General features: G+C 35.4%; 1 protein-coding gene across 5 annotated transcripts; it reads right to left on the minus strand.

Moving 5' to 3' along the window:
• Nucleotides 1-818: 818 nt before the first annotated feature.
• On the minus strand, nucleotides 819-16202 carry CDK1 (cyclin dependent kinase 1). 5 transcript variants are annotated; one of them, XM_017645315.3, is made up of 9 exons: nucleotides 16057-16141; nucleotides 14611-14654; nucleotides 13949-14006; nucleotides 8390-8546; nucleotides 7402-7525; nucleotides 4711-4881; nucleotides 3380-3543; nucleotides 3133-3274; nucleotides 819-1859 (listed from the first exon to the last, which is right to left on the minus strand). In XM_017645315.3, exons 3-9 carry the CDS (start codon nucleotides 13983-13985, stop codon nucleotides 1761-1763), a joined length of 894 nt encoding a protein of 297 aa, XP_017500804.1. In that variant the 5' UTR covers nucleotides 13986-14006; nucleotides 14611-14654; nucleotides 16057-16141; the 3' UTR covers nucleotides 819-1760. The 5 variants fall into 5 exon arrangements, with proteins under 5 accessions (XP_017500804.1, XP_017500805.1, XP_073097106.1 ...); XM_017645316.3 differs by lacking the exon at nucleotides 14611-14654 and adding an exon at nucleotides 14852-14927 and having other exon boundaries at nucleotides 16057-16133; XM_073241005.1 differs by lacking the exons at nucleotides 14611-14654; nucleotides 16057-16141 and adding exons at nucleotides 14852-14927; nucleotides 15611-15993.
• Nucleotides 16203-18647: the final 2445 nt, after the last annotated feature.

Below are 18647 nucleotides of genomic sequence, written 5' to 3' on the forward strand. Positions count from 1 at the left end.
TTGAAGCTGACATAAACACTTCATGTTAAGACTACACAAATATGTGGAGCAGGACTAACAGTAGGTCCCGCATTATCACAACTATTGAGTGCTCTCTGATCTCATTTTCTCGGACCATCAGGTAGGTTCTAAGTTGACTAACTGACTTTTCAATTAAATTCCATATAGCAATGACAGTGAGGTTGCATGCTGCTTCTACCTAATCCACAAGGTCCCATTTTTCACACCCATAATCTACATATTACTAAAACAAAAGTACCAAGAAATAATTACAGAAGACACTAATACTTTCTATTCTACATGGCAGTGTGTGGGGGGGGGTATATGGTGTGCAGAATGAGGCTGGCAATTAATGCAGGTCTGGAACCACTAAAGGGTTGCAATCCAATTTGAAAAACAGGCCCACTTTAACACTTCACTTCATATGTAAGAAAACAGTCTGTAGTCCACCTCAGTGAAATCCTGTGTGACTTTTCATTTACCAAATTCCCACCATAAAATCATAATAATTCTCTACAATATGACCCCAGATGACTTTCATCCTTCAGGCTCTGCATTCTTATTGCAGGCTGGCTTCCATTAAAGGACCTAGAACAAGGCCACCAAGCCTCTCACCCTGGAAGTCCCATTGCCAAAGAAAGTGACTCACACTTTGTGCAAAAATTCCAAGATAACATACGTTAGGTAGATCACCCATTACATATCCAATCAATTGAGCCTAAGGATCAATAATCAAAAAACAGGAATGCCCATTCTAGCCATAGATAACCAGGAGGGAAAATAGAGGGTATGTGGTTAGATAATGAATAGATGTACACTAACGATACACTATTTTTATAGGCATTTCTCTTGGCTGTAACAAGTTATTTTAAATTAGGCTCACAATGAGCAGCATTATTGATTATACAATTCCCAAAGCTAGTGATTTTACCTAAATACTTGTACATTAGAAACTCCTAAAAGGCTGCTAATTAAACAAATCTATGTCAAAACTTACAAACAGAATTTTTAAGTCAGACCTGAAAGCCAAGTTAAGTAACTCCTTTGTAAGGTTACCTCTGACCACAGCACAAGAATTAGCTTAGACAAACATCTTTCATAACCTATCTAAAAATAGGATAGTTCATAAATTTTCTAAACTGTTCTTTCCTGCTGTGGACAGCGCTTGATCTTTGACTGTAAAACTCAGCAAACTTTGGCACACTCTCCAAGTTACTGAAAACCTCTATAAATCTGACATTGTTTCTCAAATTTGGATAGATGTCTCATTCTGAATGCTTAAACATTTAGGTCACCAATTGAAATACCAGTAGAAAAATCTTTAGGCAGGTCATATAGTTACCACATGGCAAGTAACTGACAAAATTTAAACATTCAGGGCATAAAAATACTTCAAAGTATTATAAAACTTTGAACCTAGCACACTTTCCTAGATTTTAGTATTTCCGACTATAGGTTACCAGACCACTCACTATAAGGTTTGAGATGATTTAAACTAACTCAAATTTTTCCCGACTTCTGATATCAATACTAGATTTATAGTTTTATTATAGTAATGAATAGTTGCTACAGTGAGATCTATAAACATATACAGATTATATTTAAATTCATATAGAACAATATTTACATTTTTAAGTTACACTTGAAATTTGAAGATGAAGTATAGCTTAAGTTTTACAACAAAGAAAAATACACAAAAAAATAGAGTTAACAGTAAAAGTATTTGTTCAAACAACACATAGAAACTCTTTGTCACATAGCTACATCTTCTTAATCTGATTGTCCAAATCATTAAAATAGGGATGATTCAGTGCCATCTTGCCAGAAATTCGTTTAGCAGGATCATAGACTAACATTTTCTGGTGGGGGGAGAGGGAGGCAAGGAGGGAATAAAAGAAAGTTTTTATTCATTTAAGAAATGAACCATTGAAACAAAATATCTCCATAAAGCCTTAAACCTTCTAACCAACAAGCCATATGTTTATAATTTTAGTAACTACTAAATGAACATTTCCATTAGTTCAATACCAAACCATATAAATGTCTCATCCTCCATACTTTACCCTTTAGCTCTAGAATAACTTATTCCTTAAATGAAATATCTTAATTCACCTTTTTGCTACAAATGGTTTAAGACACAAGCATGCAGATATAGCTTTAAAACCAAGATATAAATTTAAGACAGATATATAATTATATTTACCATCTGAGTTAAATGGCCATCTGAGTTATTTACAACATTCTTAAAATGGTGGCAATTAACTATAGTGGTTTCTAATGTAGCTTCTAGCAAATTCCAAATAAAAACAAAACCGCAATACAATATATTAGAAACATGGTTAAAATGAATCACTAAATGAATTATGGTCAGACAGTCTAACACTAGTTAATTTGCACATCACCAAAAAAAGCTGAAAAAAGTTTAATACTGATCTTAAATTTATCTTAAAGAAACCAAACCAATAAGCAGACTACTTTTACTATCTAGTTACCATTTGAGCTTACTGTGTATCTAGTTTTTAAGTACATACATTACTTAATCCTCACAAAAGGTAGGTACTAGTACCATTTTACAAATGACGACACTGAGGCTCAAAGAGGTTAAGCAAGTTGCCCAAGTTCATAGACCTAAAGAATAATAAAGTGGAAATTTGAAACCAGGTCTTGGTAATGATTCTCAACTGACTGAGATTTTACCCCTCAAGGGACATTCATCAAGGACTGGAGACATTTTAGGTTGTCACAACTAAGAGGAATGCGCTACTAGCATCTATAGGGCAGAAGACTGGGATGCTGTTAAAAAGCAATCAATACTGGGACAAAAAAGCTGGGAAGGAAAGGCAGTATGAGTCAACAACTTAAAAACAATAAAGGTATATTAACCCTGGCTTCTCCTTCAGAGTATCTATAGTTACGTATTAAACAAACAACTAATGCTAATCATCCTCTTAAAACCACTAGTGTTTCTTGGTATCTAAAAGTAAGTTAGTAATACAATAAGCAAAACAGGTACGATAATTATGTGCCTAGTTCAATATGCTGGCTTTCTTCCTATTTCCCAGATAAAAGAAAGGATTGAATACATTCAGAATCATCAATAATGTTTAAGTCAGCATAAGGGACACTCCTTACCGAAAGGAGATCCAAGCCATTTTCATCCAAGTTTTTGACATGGGATGCCAGGCTTCCTGGTTTCCACTTGGGAAATGTATTCTTATAGTCCTGTAAAGATTCCACTTCTGGCCACACTTCATTATTGGGAGTGCCCAAAGCTCTAAAAAGCCAAAGCAAAAAAAAAAAAAATTACTAAAGCATAAATATAATCTTGTTATATAAATGTTGCTTAAAAGTTCTTATCAGCTTAGGAAGACAAAAATACCTGAAAATTCTGAAGAGTTGATCAATTTCTGAATCTCCATGGAAAAGTGGTTTTTTAGTTGCTAATTCTGCAAATATGGTACCTATGCTCCAAATGTCAACTGGAGTTGAGTAGCGAGCTGACCCCAGCAGTACTTCTGGAGATCTATACCAGAGTGTTACTACCTATTACAGAGCAAATTTTTACAATGAATAAATGTATCCCATTAAATTACCTAAACATTTATATTTCATCAGAACTGTTTTAGAAGCCTGCATGACTGTCTCTGGTATTGTTTAGAAGTCAATCAACTCTACATAAAATATTAAGTGGAAGATAAATATTTCACTTCTAAGTTCTATTTTTAAAAAAAGCCAAGAACATATCAAGTTTTTTCCTGCTTTTCAAATCATTCAAGTGTAAGAATCAAAATAGTTAAGACAGACTTTACTTTTCAAGAAAAAAAAGCCTATTGATAATGGATTTGGGGGTGACACTACAAAGTGCATGTACTACTTGCATGCTAATAATATGGAGTAAGTCAAATAACAGTTTATTAGTGGTCTATAGAATTAAGTTACTATTTTAATATATGTAATTTACTAGAATGGCAAAAATATCACCTCTAACTTAAAAGTTACTGAGGTCAATAGCATCTGTTTAAGCCAACAGGAGCCAAATAATCTTTATTCATACAGCCATGGGAAAAACAACAAAGAGGTATGATATGAAGAGATCTGGAGACAGTCTTTGAGCTCAAGAGTAGACAACTCCACAGAACACAATGTTTTCCAATAATCCTTTCCTATGTAATTTAACATTCCCTTTCCTTCCAGAAATAACAAATGAAATTCCAACTCATCAATATTAACACTGACAAAACTCGATATATTTAGTAGCTTCTAAATGTATCTGAAACAATACCACTTAAACAATAAAACCTGTCTCTTAACCAATTTGATTGTGTATCAGAGAGGATCTGATCATGAGACAGAAACCACACAGTGTTTTGAATGGAGAAAGTTTACTATAAAAGATTATTAACTATGACAGGGGCTGGAATAATGAAATACTGACTAATAAGAAATAAAACTTCCACACACAATGCTTCTCCAGCACCCTCTATTGACAAAGTTTAACATTACACAAGCTGGCAAAGGCAAAATATTTAAAGGTTCTGTTACATTTTCACATAGCTTCCAAGGAAGGATGAGTTTGGAGCTGACAGGCAATAAAAAGATACTGGAACAGACTGGGAATCTTTTTTATTATTTCTTTCTTGACTTAAAGAAATAGGAAACAATCCATCAACCACACACACCCAGAAAAGCACCAAACACTATTTTACATACCTCATGTGTGTATACTCTAATAGGTATTCCAAAAGCTCTGGCAAGGCCAAAATCAGCCAGTTTAATTGTTCCTTTGTCATCAATCAAAAGATTTTGAGGTTTTAAGTCTCTGTGTAGAACTCTTCTAGAGTGACAAAACACAATCCCTTGCAGGATTTGGTATAAATAACTCTGGAAAAAGGAAATTTAAGTTGAAACTTAACTGTACTGAATAATGATTTTCTAAATAACCTTGGTGGATTTGTTTCAAAGATATAATAAATTATAATGCTGGGAAATAAATTAACTAACAAAAAAGGCTGCAGGCCATTTGAGACTAACAAGAAGCATTTAGGGTTGGGAAGCCCATTTATATACAGTATCATGTTTGCATACTAAGACAAAAACATTCACCTTGTAGACACATCTATAGCCATATGTACTCAGTCTTCTTTTACTTATTTTGGTCCCTGACCCTTAAGTCATCACTTAGATTTCTGTATAGAAAGTTTTTAAAGCTTTGTTCTATGTACTCATAACAACTCTATTTCTATCTTGAATATGATTGGTCGCTCCTGTTTCTTTTATCTTTACATATTCATTTCTTCTTTGGAAACACTGGTCACAGATTCCAAAAGAAATGACAAAGAAGATATTATGATTACATATTTAATAGATAAAATTATTAAAATGGTGTTCAGTAGTTTAGACAAAAGTATCTTACAAAACACTTGTTGCCAAGACAATGTAGGTGATACCTGCAGAAACATATTACAGAAATATAAAGTATACATAGTAACAGTTTTGACTCACAAAGCTCAGTATTGCAATATAGTACATAAAATCAACAGGTTGGAACAACTGGCTATTTGGAAAAAAATTAAAAACTCCAGTCCTTACACCAAAATAAACCTTTGATTCATCCAGAATTTAAGTTAACAAAAACAAGGTGTGGTAACCTACCAGAAAAATATTGTTACGTATTGTTCTAATTTACATGATCTTTGAGTGAGGGAGACTTAAATAAGACATAAAAGCTTAAAGTCCAAAGTCATTTACAAGATTGTTAAATATATTATAAAATTATTAATGGCATACACAATAACAAGTCAAAAGAACCCCCAAAAAAGATTATGAACATTTTACAATTAAGAGGATCTTAGAAACTACTGAAAGACAATCAATATCCTAACAGAAACATCAATGAAGAACATGTATAGTCTATCTAAAAATGGCTAAAGATGAAAAAATTTTAAATGAAATGTAAAATATTAATATGCCCTTTTTCACACAATAGATTGATAAAATATTAAAAGATTGGTAAAATGAGGTTTGGGCAGTGATACTAAAAAATAACTTACACACCATCATGTTTAAGAGTAAATTGCTACAATTTTTAAGAGGTCAACTGGCACTGTCTATCAGGATTTGAAATGTAAATACACATCTTCAACCCATGGAATCCAGTTGTAAGAATTTATCCTACAAAGTTGCATGTGAAGATAAATACATAAGGGTAAACACAGCAGAGTATTATTCAGCCCTAAGAAGAAAACAAATCCTACCATTTGCAACAGCATGGACGGATCTAGAGGGTACAATGCTCAGTGAAATAAGCCAGGCAGAGAAAGACAAGTACCAAATGATTTCACTCATTTGTGGAGTATAACAACAAAGAAAAACTGAAGGAACAAAACAGCAGCAGACTCACAGACTCCAAGAAGGGACTAGTGCTTACACCAAAGGGACAGAGGTGGGGAGGGAGGGAAAAGGGGATTAAGGGGCATTGTGATTAGCACACATAATGTAGGTGGCTAATGGAGAAGGCAGTACAGCATGGAGAAGACAAGTAGTGACTCTACAGTGACTGCAGTGGGGTATGGGAGGGACTTGATAATATGGGTGAATGTTGCTCATGTGAAACCTTCATGTGAAACCTTCATCACTGATACCTTACTAAAAAATAATTTTATATATATGTAAGATATATATATAAAGGTAAGGATATTCACTGAAGCACTGTTCATTTAGAGCAAGGATTGCCAATGTGGAAAAGCATTTCAATGTCCCTCAGTATGTAACTGGTTTAAAAAATTCTAACAAAAAGACAGACAGACTTATGTGGAATAATGGTTTACATAGGAGAAGGAAAAATAATGGAGATACATATATTTATAAATAACCCCCATTTTTGTAAAATAGTGTATGTATAAACACAAAGTTGACATACAAGTATCTGTAAGATCATCAATAAAACTAACAACGGCTACCTCTGGGGGTGTTTGGTAAAAGTTGGTTTAAAGATAAGACTCTCTATACACTCTGTACTTCAAAACCAGAAAATAAAGCCACTTGCAACCATCATCCTGCCCCAAGTTTTTGTTACTTACTTTGCTTTACATAGATCTGACTGCCAAGAAAAGACCTCAATACCCTAGGTTTCCAACAATAATACATACTGATTAGTTTTATGTTATCTCAGGAACTACTTCTAACTTTACAACTAGAAGCACTGTCTAGTAATAAAATGGGTTGTGTTAATCTAATCTGCAAACCAACTGTGGAGGAAGAAAATGCAGTACTCTTTCCTTTCTCATTCTACTTTCCAACACTCTTTCCAAGCATTCTTACACAAAAAACAGGGACTTCCAAAGAGTAGACCCTTTATATTCACAGTGGATAAATACAAATAAAATTAGGTAAGCTTTTTACCTTAACAAGCGAAGAATCCATAAACTGACCAGGAGGGATAGAATCCAAGTATTTCTTGAGATCCATGGAAAGGAATTCAAAGATGAGATACAACCTGGAATCCTGCATAAGCACATCCTGAAGACTGAAGAATACAACAATTAGATGAGAAAAAAAAAAACCTAATGAAATAAACATTTTGACCTCTCAACAAAAACCTTCCATAAATTTCACAGTGGCTATCACAAAAAGTGGGGCCATAAGAAATCTTTTATGCTAACAAATATACAATGTTTTCGGAAAGAAGAGAAGGTAGCTTCACTAGTAATGAAAACCTTAGTCCTTATTAAACTAGAATCTGAACAAGCAATCTCAGGGCAACAATTGAAAATTAAGTCTTATTATACAGGAGGTGCTCTCAAACCACATGTATTCCAAAAGAATTTCTTGGTTGACAGCTTGTTGCTCAGAGCTTTCCTTTCCAATGCAACTAAATTTTAGAAATAAATGTTAAAGTACTATCTGATCTTAACAGTTGATCACTATCTCCAGCCCCTGAAAAATGGGATTTTCTCCTAACTTGGACTGTCAGGAACACAACCCCAACAACCTCACAACCAGTCCAAATACTTAAAAGAAAGAAAAATCTTTAATTTTTTATCTGACCTAGCTACCTATCTTAAAACTCTGATTAAGGGGTCTTCAAGGACCAGAGAGCTCTCAGTGAGAGAGGTGACAAAGCTCTGTGAAAAGGACTTCCTTTTCTCCCTTAGCCAGTGACTGATTTTTCAGCTCCCCAAATCTCTATCACCAAGTTCCTCTAACTCTGTTCTGCTTTAACAGCCTACTTTTCCTATGCCCAGCATTCCCACTTAATGAACACTAATCAGTGTTCTAGTCTGCTCAGCAAAGTTAGACCAGAAAGTAAACAAAATTAATTTCCACATTGAAATTCACATTTGAAATAGTTACATGAAAAAATGGTTTAAATTCAGATATTATACTATACCTGACTATATTTGGATGACGAAGTTCTTTTAAAAGAGAAATTTCCCGAATTGCAGTACTGGGAACCCCTTCCTCCTCACTTTCTAGTCTGATTTTCTTCATGGCCACCACTTGACCTGTAGTTTTGTGTCTACCCTTATATACAACTCCATAGGTACCTGAAATAGACAAAGTACATGTCTGCTATGTAACACCTTCCACAAACTAAAAAGATTTTTAAAAGTGACTGAATCCCATAGGATGTCACATGATAGAAATAAGATATGTAAGATACTTCCTATACGGAAACTTGCCATATAGGAAGTATCTTTCTCATAATTATACCCTCATCACTTCCAGAAAGAAATTGAGGGTAACTACAACCTATCACGTCTGTAGTTTAGAAATAAAATTCATGTAGTTATCACAGGTTTCTGATACATTTAAATTGCCAGCAAATTGTCAGCACAATTTAGAAAAGAAAACATATCCTTTGCAAATTGGAATATATTTCCTGTCAAATATCATACCTGACAATAAGGTAGACATAAAATATAATGTAAAGATTTGGGCTCAGGAAATAATACTAAAAGAAGTCACTGTGTGGGAATGTAAATTAGTTCAACCATTGTGGAAAGCAATATGGAGGTTCCTCAAAAAACTAAAAACAGACCATTTGACCCAGGAATTCCACTTCTAGGAATTTACCCACAGAAAACAAAATCCCAGAATCAAAAAGATATATGCACCCCTATGTGTATCACAGCACTATTTACAATAGCCAAGATAGAGAAGCAACCTAAGTGTCCACCAGTACATGCAAGAATGGATAAAGATGTGATACATATACACAGTGGAATACTACTCAGCCACAAGAAAACAAATCCTACCACTTGCAACTATGTGGATGGAGCTACAGGGTATTATGCTCAGTGAAGTAAGCCAGGCAGAGAAACACAAGTATCAAATAATTTCACTCATTTGTGGAGTATAACAATGCAAAACTGAAGGAACAAAACAGCAGTAGACTCAGATTCCAAGGTACTAGCGCTTACCAAAGGGATAGTGATTAAGGGGCATTATGATCAGCACACATAATATAGGTGGCTCATGGGGAAGGCAGTACACAGCACAGAGAAGACAAATAATGACTGTAGCATCTTATTACACTGATGGACAGTGACTGCAATGGGGTGTGGGGGAAACTTGATAATATGGGTGAATGTAATAACCACAATGTTGCTCATGTGAAACCTTCATAAAATTGTATATCAATGATACCTTAATAAAAAAAAATCACACTGTGACACTTTCAGAAAACTGTATAGAGTGTTTCATACATTCAAATATATAGTCAATAATCCTCATTCAAAAAATGGGATATTTTATTAAATATTAAAGTTCACATTATCTACTACATGGTAGCAAAGCCTTACACTTATTCAGAAGTTGATGAGAACACCATTTCTCACATATGGGCTGCAGATATGGAGTAATGTCAATTCAAGGGGTGGATACAAGCATCGGGGTAGATACAAGGAACAAAAATGTCAACGATAACGGCACTAAACTAGCTAGCTAACACAAGTTCATATACATCATACACTTTATCCCCTAGGTAAGTGCTTTTTAAATTCGTATTAGACAATGTAGGGAGATGTTGAATACCTTCACTACACATAAAAATTAAAGCTTTTGCTATTTTTCCATGACATAGTATAGAAGTTATTAAGAGTACACTTTTCTAAGGAGAGAGTCTCTTCTCTACAATAATCTTTGTCTTCTTAAATACTGGTATCATTCTAAAGATATTATGTGACATAAAGTAGGTTTTATATTATTTTGATTAAATTTGGATTAACTGACTTTTGGATAACAAAAACTATTCCAGATTAAAAAACAATAATTTTATTTTATCTCAACCATCCATGAAAGTAGGTAACCTTCTGTACCCTTAAAATCTGTACATTTTTCTAATGTATAATTTACAAAATGCAAAAGTAGGTAGTAAGCACACTCCAATCTGGCACTGTTAAGAACACTCAAGAAAATAAGTAATTTGCATAATACAGTCAAAATAAGCAGTTAATGGTAAACTCAGAACTAATTTTTTTTCTAGTATTCTTACCTCCCTCAAGTGCACAACCTCATCAGGTCCTAAAATTTACTCATATCAACTGATTTAACTTACAGCCAACACCCAATATTGAATTGAATTTCACTGTCGCAAGGACTTTATACACCTCTTTTCTTTCTAACTCTTTTTGAACCATTACTTCTCACTGAGCTACTGGAACAGAGCTTGAGTTTAACAGAGCAGTATGGTTCTACTGGTTAATATCCAAAAATTATTTATGAGATACACACATGCGCTTTACGTATATTGCACTGTTCACAAATTGAAGGTTGGTGGCAACCCTGCATGGAACAAGTCTGAATTAGCACTATTTTGCAGCAGCATGTGCTCACTTCATGTCTCTATGCCACATTTTGGTAATTCTCACAGTATTTCAAACTTTTTTATTATTATTATACTTGCTATGGCGATCTGTAATCAGTGACTAAACTGGCCAAAAGCTAAGATGATGAGCAGCATTTTTAACAATAAAGAATATATTAATTATGGTATAAACATATTTTTTAGACATAATGCTATTATTGCACACTGAATAGACTACAGTATAGTACAAACATAACTTTTATATGTACTGGAAAACCAAAATATTCATTGGAACCAAACCTGCGATATCTCTGAGGTATGTTGGTACATGGTATGTGCTCTGAAATGAACTAAACGCTATAAAATTTTTAAAATATTGCTATGTTAAGCAGAAAACCTCTAATCAACAAATGTTAGAGTGCCTGCCAAATGACAAGTAAGATTCCACATCACAGATATAGCTACTCTCTGATTCAAAAAGACATTTTCTTAAGACAGGAAAGAGTTCAAAGACTAATGTGACAACACTCAGATTTTTGTAATTCAGATGAAACCAGAGAACTTTGTAGTAATTAAATAAGCAAAGTCTGGATGTATTTAAGAAATAAAGGAACTGGGTGGTCAAAAAACTGCTAAGGGAAAAAGAAGTCAAGGGACTATTCTATATTAGAAGAAATTAAGGAGACATTGACCACCAAATGAAATACATGACCTTGGCTAGATCTTCAGAAGGTTTATGCCTAAGTATTTAGACATAAAGCACATTTCTACAAGTTATTTTAAATGGGTCAAAAGGAAAACAAAATGCTAAAACACACACACAGAAATAATAAAGTAAATGTGACACAACACTAATATCTTGATATAGGTTCCTTATATAAATCTTTTATCTGTTCTGTACATTTGGAAATGTTCAAAATAAAAAGTTCAGGGAGAAAAATATAACTTTTAAAGTCAGTACTTTAATGCTAGAATTTGACCAAGCATCCAGCAAAAGCAAAAGAAAATACTATGTGGAACTTATCTAGGCCTTAAATTATTTCTACAAGTTACTTTTTCAAAAACAATGTCCAACACATAATCCAAACAGCCAGGCATCAGAGTAGCCAAACAAAAAATAAACCAAAAACAGAAGGAACAACAGATTTCAGAAAAACACATAAAGAATAAAAACAGATAATGTTAATACTAAACATTTGAGCATCTCCTATGTGGGCGACACTACTGACAGGCCCTGGTTAAACAGTTGTGAACAAGACAAAATCCCAACCCTATTGGGGTTTACACTGTAACAAAAGAAAAAAAATATTAAGGATAATAATGAAAAGGGAGCTGCAAAATGCACTTGGACCAGAGCAAGGAGATGAAAAATGAAGCCAGTACAAGGTGGCTTTCCCAGTGAAAGAATAGCCATTGTCAAAGGCCCACAGGTCAAAGAATAGAGCATACATGCAAGGACACCAAAGAAATCCACATTTAGAGTTCTGTGGCATTAAATGAGACTAGTAAGAGGGCTACGATGTTGATAGTTATGCAAACAGTAGTCATAGAAATAATAAAGTTAACATCTGATGGCTTTCTGAGTTCAAACACTCAAATAAATGCTTTCCAAATACTATCATTTTATAGTTGACCCTTGGACCACCTGGGGATAGATTTAACAACCCCCAGGCAGTTTTAACTCCCCAAAACTTAACTATTAAGTGTCTACCGATGACTGGAAGCCTTACTGATAACACAAACACATATTTTGTATGTTATATGTATTGTATACTGTATTCTTACAATAATAAAGTAAGCTAAAGAAAAACTTTTTTCCAAATTCTTGCAAAATCTCCAAAAACTTTTCTAACATATTTATGGAAAAAAATCCTTGTATATATATATATATATAGGCCCTTGCAGTTCTGTTCTGTATTGTTCAAGGGTCAACTGTATAATCATAATTTGTGTGGCAAGCACAATTATCTCCATATGCAGAGACAGAACCTGAGATACAGAGAAGTTAAAAGGGGTACGGCCATCCCCCTGAAGAAGAATGGGGGTCTTGTGATTCCATTCTACGTACTTGAAATTATATTCTTAATTGATTCTATTTTTTGTAGCAATTAAGAGTACAGGAGTCAAATCTGTACTCTCCGATATGTCTAAAGTTTCAGAGTTTTAAAGGAAAAGGCACTTACACTTGAAGAATGCCTCTTTTTGTTCCAAACTAAAATCAACTCATTAAATTCTCTGGGGATTGAAGAAAAACTACAAAGCAGAAGACATTAGATATGCTATTAAACTTAAAATACTTAACTCACTAGCAAAATTAGCTTAGTTGAATGGGTGTGACATAGTATTTTTTTTTCCAAAAAAGAAATCATGTATAACTTGTAAATTAAAAACAAAAAAAGAATATATCTCCAACCCAACCACCACCCACAGCTGTCATTACTATCTTACTAAATTCCTTCCAGTACTCCTCCCCTGGCTTTTTAGTAGTATTCCTTGTACAAGTAGGGTTTGAAGCACACTAAAAATAAGTTGGAAATGTTCCTCAAACTGACCCTACATAAACGAGGACCCCTATAAATTGTATCATTTGTTTCTGGAGAGTTCAGAAGGATAGTATCAAGACTCCTATATGTAGAAACTTAGATACTGTTGGAAAAAACACAGAAAAGGTGCAGGGATTTTTAAACCTCATTTATGCCACTTAGATAGAAACAATCTTTTAAAACTAACGAACTTGCTGCAGAAAGAGAATGATTACATAGAAGAGTTACTAGTTTTAGACCATCTTTAACATGTATACATTGAGAGGTCATTTAAACCTAAGGTTTAACCTACTTTCTTCCCCCAACACATACAAGATATCAATAGTTTTCAAACTACAAGCATTGCTTTAAGTGTTTAGTATTAGAAGAATGTAAGACTATGGGGGTCAAAGGTTGTCAGGAAGTCTTATCAGAATAATTTCAATTCTCTTGAAATATGAATACTTTTGTATTTATTATGTAAAGAACATATATATTAATGCACATACTACTGTAAGACACCTTAAAATTTTGGATTTTAATATTTACATCTCTTCATTTCATAGACCTTTTACAACAACATTAAATCACATTTAAAAGTTTTATTAAAACCACTCACCTTCTCCAATTTTCTCTATTTTGGTATAGTCTTCCATAGTTTATCAGTATAGTAAACCCTAAAATGAGAGGAAAAATCGATCTGATTACATGCCATTAACTCAAAGGGTGGTTTTAAGTTAATGAAATACTACATGCAAAGCATTTCCAGAGTGCCTAGAGTAGTATTTATTTTCCATAAGTATTAGCTATTATATTAAAAGAACACTTGCAAGGGGAAAAAAGACACAAAAAAATTTTCCCATTTTCCTTAACTTAAAATATTGGATATATTTGTATATCCTATACTGGTTTAGTATTTAGCTTCTTCTAAATTAACCCTCAAATTCAGACATTAGGTTATTTATCTTTCCCAAACAACAGAAGAATGCACTCTTCAAACACTTCTAAGGAGCACCAGTGTGTGCCAGAGTTATACCCAAATATTCCAAAAAATGGTTTTTGACTGAATTCGTACTGCTTTATCATATTTTTATGAAGCTAATTCAAAAGAAACAACTTTTAAAGACAAGAGTAGGGAGCTAAAATGTGGTCACACTGCTCACCTATTAGAAAGATTGTTTAAAGTAGCAAAAGAATGTTGAGTGTTTAAACTTGCTTCAGTGACAGCTTTAATCTTTCTCCTGCTTTTAGCAGTCACATACACAAACATGAAGACCTTACCTTCAAGGTACTTTTTGAAAGAGCAGGAACTATCACTTAGCACCCTAAAAGAAAAGGTGAAATTCCACAGATGGAATTCTAATTAGACCCTGCACAATGTCAAGAACAAGGTAAAAAACCATATGCTGGAATCACAAAGAATATTTAAAAAGAGCTGAAATGCTGAGAACCAAATACTCAAGCCTTCCTCACCTGGTAAGTTTGCCTGTGAAACAACTTCAGAAGCCCAAAGCATAATTACCTGACTTTCTAACACACTCCTTGCTGGTAAGAAGGTCACTGAGTCACGACCTTGAAGTTCTATTTCCTACTTTCATCTTCAAAATCATTCCAGAAATAAGAAGAGATATTTTTAAATTAGCAAAATTGCACTACACCGCCAATCTTAAAAATGTTTTATTTTACTAAATGGCAATGGACGTTTAGGATGATTATCTTTTCTTCAACATCCCTATTTAATATGCCTAAAGCACAATTAAACTGTTGTGCTCACTTTGAACAAATAGCTGAAAGCTAATTCAATTTCAAAGCTGGGTTCAATTACCCTCCTTTTCATTTTCCTGTGACAAGGAATTTTAAGTAAAGGATGCAGCTTTAGAATGCCTTTGAATGCCTCTTGGGGCTCAATACTACTAGATGCGGATTAAGATACCAATGGTTTAATTAATCTGCCCACGAAAACCTCCGTAGTTTTGTAGGAAACGAGATGTGCACATTAGTACTTTAATATTAAATAAAAATTGATTAAAGTGATATTAAGACGCACACATATGTATCTGCATTTCTTAGCTTTCTACTTTTTGCCAATTCCATATATGTAAGAACCACCAAGCGTAAAATAAAAACGAGAAACAATTCAAGTTCCCTTTGACTATGACTGTTCTTTAAAAATCGCGGTGAACAAGGGCCATGGGCACTGACAGAAGCCCGAGATGGACCCCAGGTTAGTTTCATCGCATGGGTTTTCCGGGACCGCCTGGTTTGGGGATTGGCCTGGTACCTGGCCCAGCTGCAGTCTTGCTTTCCATTGCTGGAGGCGAGAGGAGAGTGCACAGGAGACAGTCCGGAGCCGCAGGGCCTAGACACTGCAGGCACTCGGAGTCAAGGCGGTGCACCCACCTGCTTCAACCACGAACGGACAGCCGCCTCTTCCCGAGCACAGACGGCCGCAACCCCCGACAGCAACTCCGCGGCCAGGCCGGGCCCAGCCCTCTCTGGAGTGAACCCTCCAAGTCTGGGCTCCCCCCAGCCTCCTTCAGCGGCCGGGCCCCGGCGTCGCTCACACGCCCAGGCCCGGGACCCAAGGGGCAGGCCCGCCTGGCCCCATGCAGACCCCTGCAGCCCAACGTGGCCTCCTAAAAATCTCTGGTTCCTAAAAACACCCCCGCCGAGGCCCCCCATACGGCCTTTGCCCCGTAGGCACGACTCTGCCTCTAGCAACTCTACCGGCTTCTTATCCCGCGGCGAAAGCAGCGCCGGCGAACCACGTCCCCGTCGCTCTCTCTAAACTTCCGAGAGCCAGCTTCGAAGCTAAGTGCGAGCAGTTTCAAACTCGCCGCGCTAAAGGGCCTTCGATCCACCAATCAGATAGCCCGTACACTTTCAAAGGATCCAATCGGAGCTCAGCCACGCTTGGGCTGGACTTCCCGAGTGGCTAGAGCGCGAAAGAAAGAGGAAACGGCGGCTGGAGAAAAAGCAGAAGAACGGGCGCCAACTGAGTCTGAGCGCAAGCGCTTTCTTTTATCTCCGGAGGGCGTCGTCCTACTGTTTCTAGTCGCCGAAAATCTACTCTTCACGGTGGGTCGGGATTTTTCCCTCCCAGCTTTGGCACAGTTAAGATTTATTGAAGTAAAATAGCTCATCACAAAAGTGATGCTACCTTTACATCCAGTTTCCATTACCTTAACTGCAAGTATTTAAAGCTAGTGTGTATTTATCTTTTCTAAATGGGTGATTTTCTGGCTGGGCCGAAGGAGCACATTTCAGTTACCTTAAGTAGATAATGGAAAACTCAACAATATGAAGAAAAATTTCCAAATATGTGTATGTATACTGCACTTTGCTTTTCTTCACTTTCTTATATTAAATTTTTTATTTAAAAATTAAAACAAAATCTTACATTTTTAAATTTTTTAATATTTCACTTCAGAATTTTAAATGTTCTTTAAAACACAAAAATGTTTGATGCATTTATGATTGTTCATGCTGTGTGACAAGTGTTTTCCTGATACAAAGGAAGTACAGGTTAGATGAGGTAATGGTATGATTTTATACATATAATAATTGGAAGGCTTTCCTGCAGGTTAGCTTCTCCTCTATTACCTAGTACTCACTCACTTGTGGTTCAGATAAGATCTCTGACCCTGTACCTTTATTTCCAGATGTCAGGAGAATCAGAGTGGGTGGAAGGAGTATTTCCAGAAGCTGTTCCTGTATTAGGAGTACTGGCGAAATATGGAAGTGCTATGAATAAATACTTAATAGATATCACTAATTCTAAACAAAATGTATCCTTGACTCAACTTCTCCAGAGCTAAATCCCAGCAATGTCATGGTCCCACCAGTACCACTGCACAGGCGGGGAAATGTGACTGGAGGAGAGTCACAGCCTCTGGAGGAGAGGGAAGAAACAGCCTTAAGAAAGTGTGGTTAATATGTCTTACTTGATGCATTTTACAAGAACATATGACCATGTGAACACACTCTCAGAGCCCTGGAAGAGGCCTTTGCAAAGGCAGGACCTTGGTACTTCATTAGGTTCATAGCAAATCTAACTCTGAAACTGCAGACAATTATAAACTTTGGAGCCAGGAGAAATAATAGGGCTGTTGAAATTATCAGGACTGTTGTCTTAGTTGAATCTCTGAAGTATTTTTTTATATTTTTTGTGGTTTTATAATGTCCCTTAAATTTTATCACAATACTGGTTATGCCTCAGATAGGCCCTTCGGCCAGAAATAAAAATTTATAGTGAGAAGTAACTCTTTAAATCTTTTTCTTTATAAAGTCAGCCAGTGAACCAGGGCAATGGATTTTAACTAGATCTCAATGTTAAATAAGTTAAGGCACCTACAGTAATTTACTTAATCAGTAAGTTAAGGAATTAACATAAAATTTCATTTGCCAGTGGTATTACACAAATGAAGTTCTAATAACTCAATAAACTGTCATCTCGAGTGATACAGGCCTGGGGTTTCCTGTTATGAAATATTATGCTTCATTTTAAATGTTTGCTATAATTGACAAATTCCAAGGAGTGAGGCTGCAATAACATCCTCCTACTGCTAAAATGATACAGAACATAATTTACTCTTTCCTCAAAAATGAAACCAGGCACTTCAGAGTCTTGTAGTTCCTGAGGGCCTCCTTGGACACATGAGTTATCTGGATCTTGTCTGTGTACCACTTTATACCAGTGATGTCATACTCAAGTATGACAGAAAAGCTCTTTTGGTTCCACTTACCAAATATGTGACTGTCTTCTGTTTGCCTTGCATTATTTGGGGGCTACTAAAGATACAGAGATAGATTAGACTATCTGTCCTCATTGAGATTGAGATGAGGGGCCAAGATAAGAAAAATACACCAAATGATTATACTTCTTTTATGCTAATTAATTTAGTATCTGCCTTCAGCTGGTACTTTAAAACAAGTATCAACTTGTAAAGTAATATCACATGCTGGTAAGACAAAAAGGGAAAGCTATCTGCTGTTCCAATGACATTTGGTAACTTCATGAGCTCTTATTATGTTCCAAGCACTAGTTTAAATAATGGGCATATGAACAAGAATCCGACACAAGCCTGCCCTCCAAAGCTTCAGAATCTAGATGGGAAAACATGTAGAAAGAAAAAAATTTCAAAGAGAAAAGCAGACCTCTTTATTCAACAAGACAAAACAAAAACTTCTTTCTAACCCAGGAATCATATTTGACTCTTTTTACAGCCACTCCCAAAGCACAGACTCAAAATGAGAAGCGAGGAAGGAGAGCCATTCAAGCAGCGAGTGCAATCCTGACCAAGAGCTCTTTGCATGGC

The sequence above is a fragment of the Manis javanica genome, chromosome 7, assembly GCF_040802235.1.
Source record: "Manis javanica isolate MJ-LG chromosome 7, MJ_LKY, whole genome shotgun sequence".
NCBI lineage: Eukaryota > Metazoa > Chordata > Mammalia > Pholidota > Manidae > Manis > Manis javanica.

Excerpts from the sequence above, each read along its gene's own strand:
- CDK1 (XM_017645314.3), bottom strand. The coding sequence starts at position 13,985 with ATGGAAGACTATACCAAAATAGAGAAAATTGGAGAAG. Across the intron at positions 8,547-13,948 it reads AATAGAGAAAATTGGAGAAG|GTACCTATGGAGTTGTATAT; the intron begins GTGAGTGGTTTT and ends TGTCTATTTCAG. Across the intron at positions 3,275-3,379 it reads CAACTCTTCAGAATTTTCAG|AGCTTTGGGCACTCCCAATA; the intron begins GTATTTTTGTCT and ends TTGGCTTTTTAG.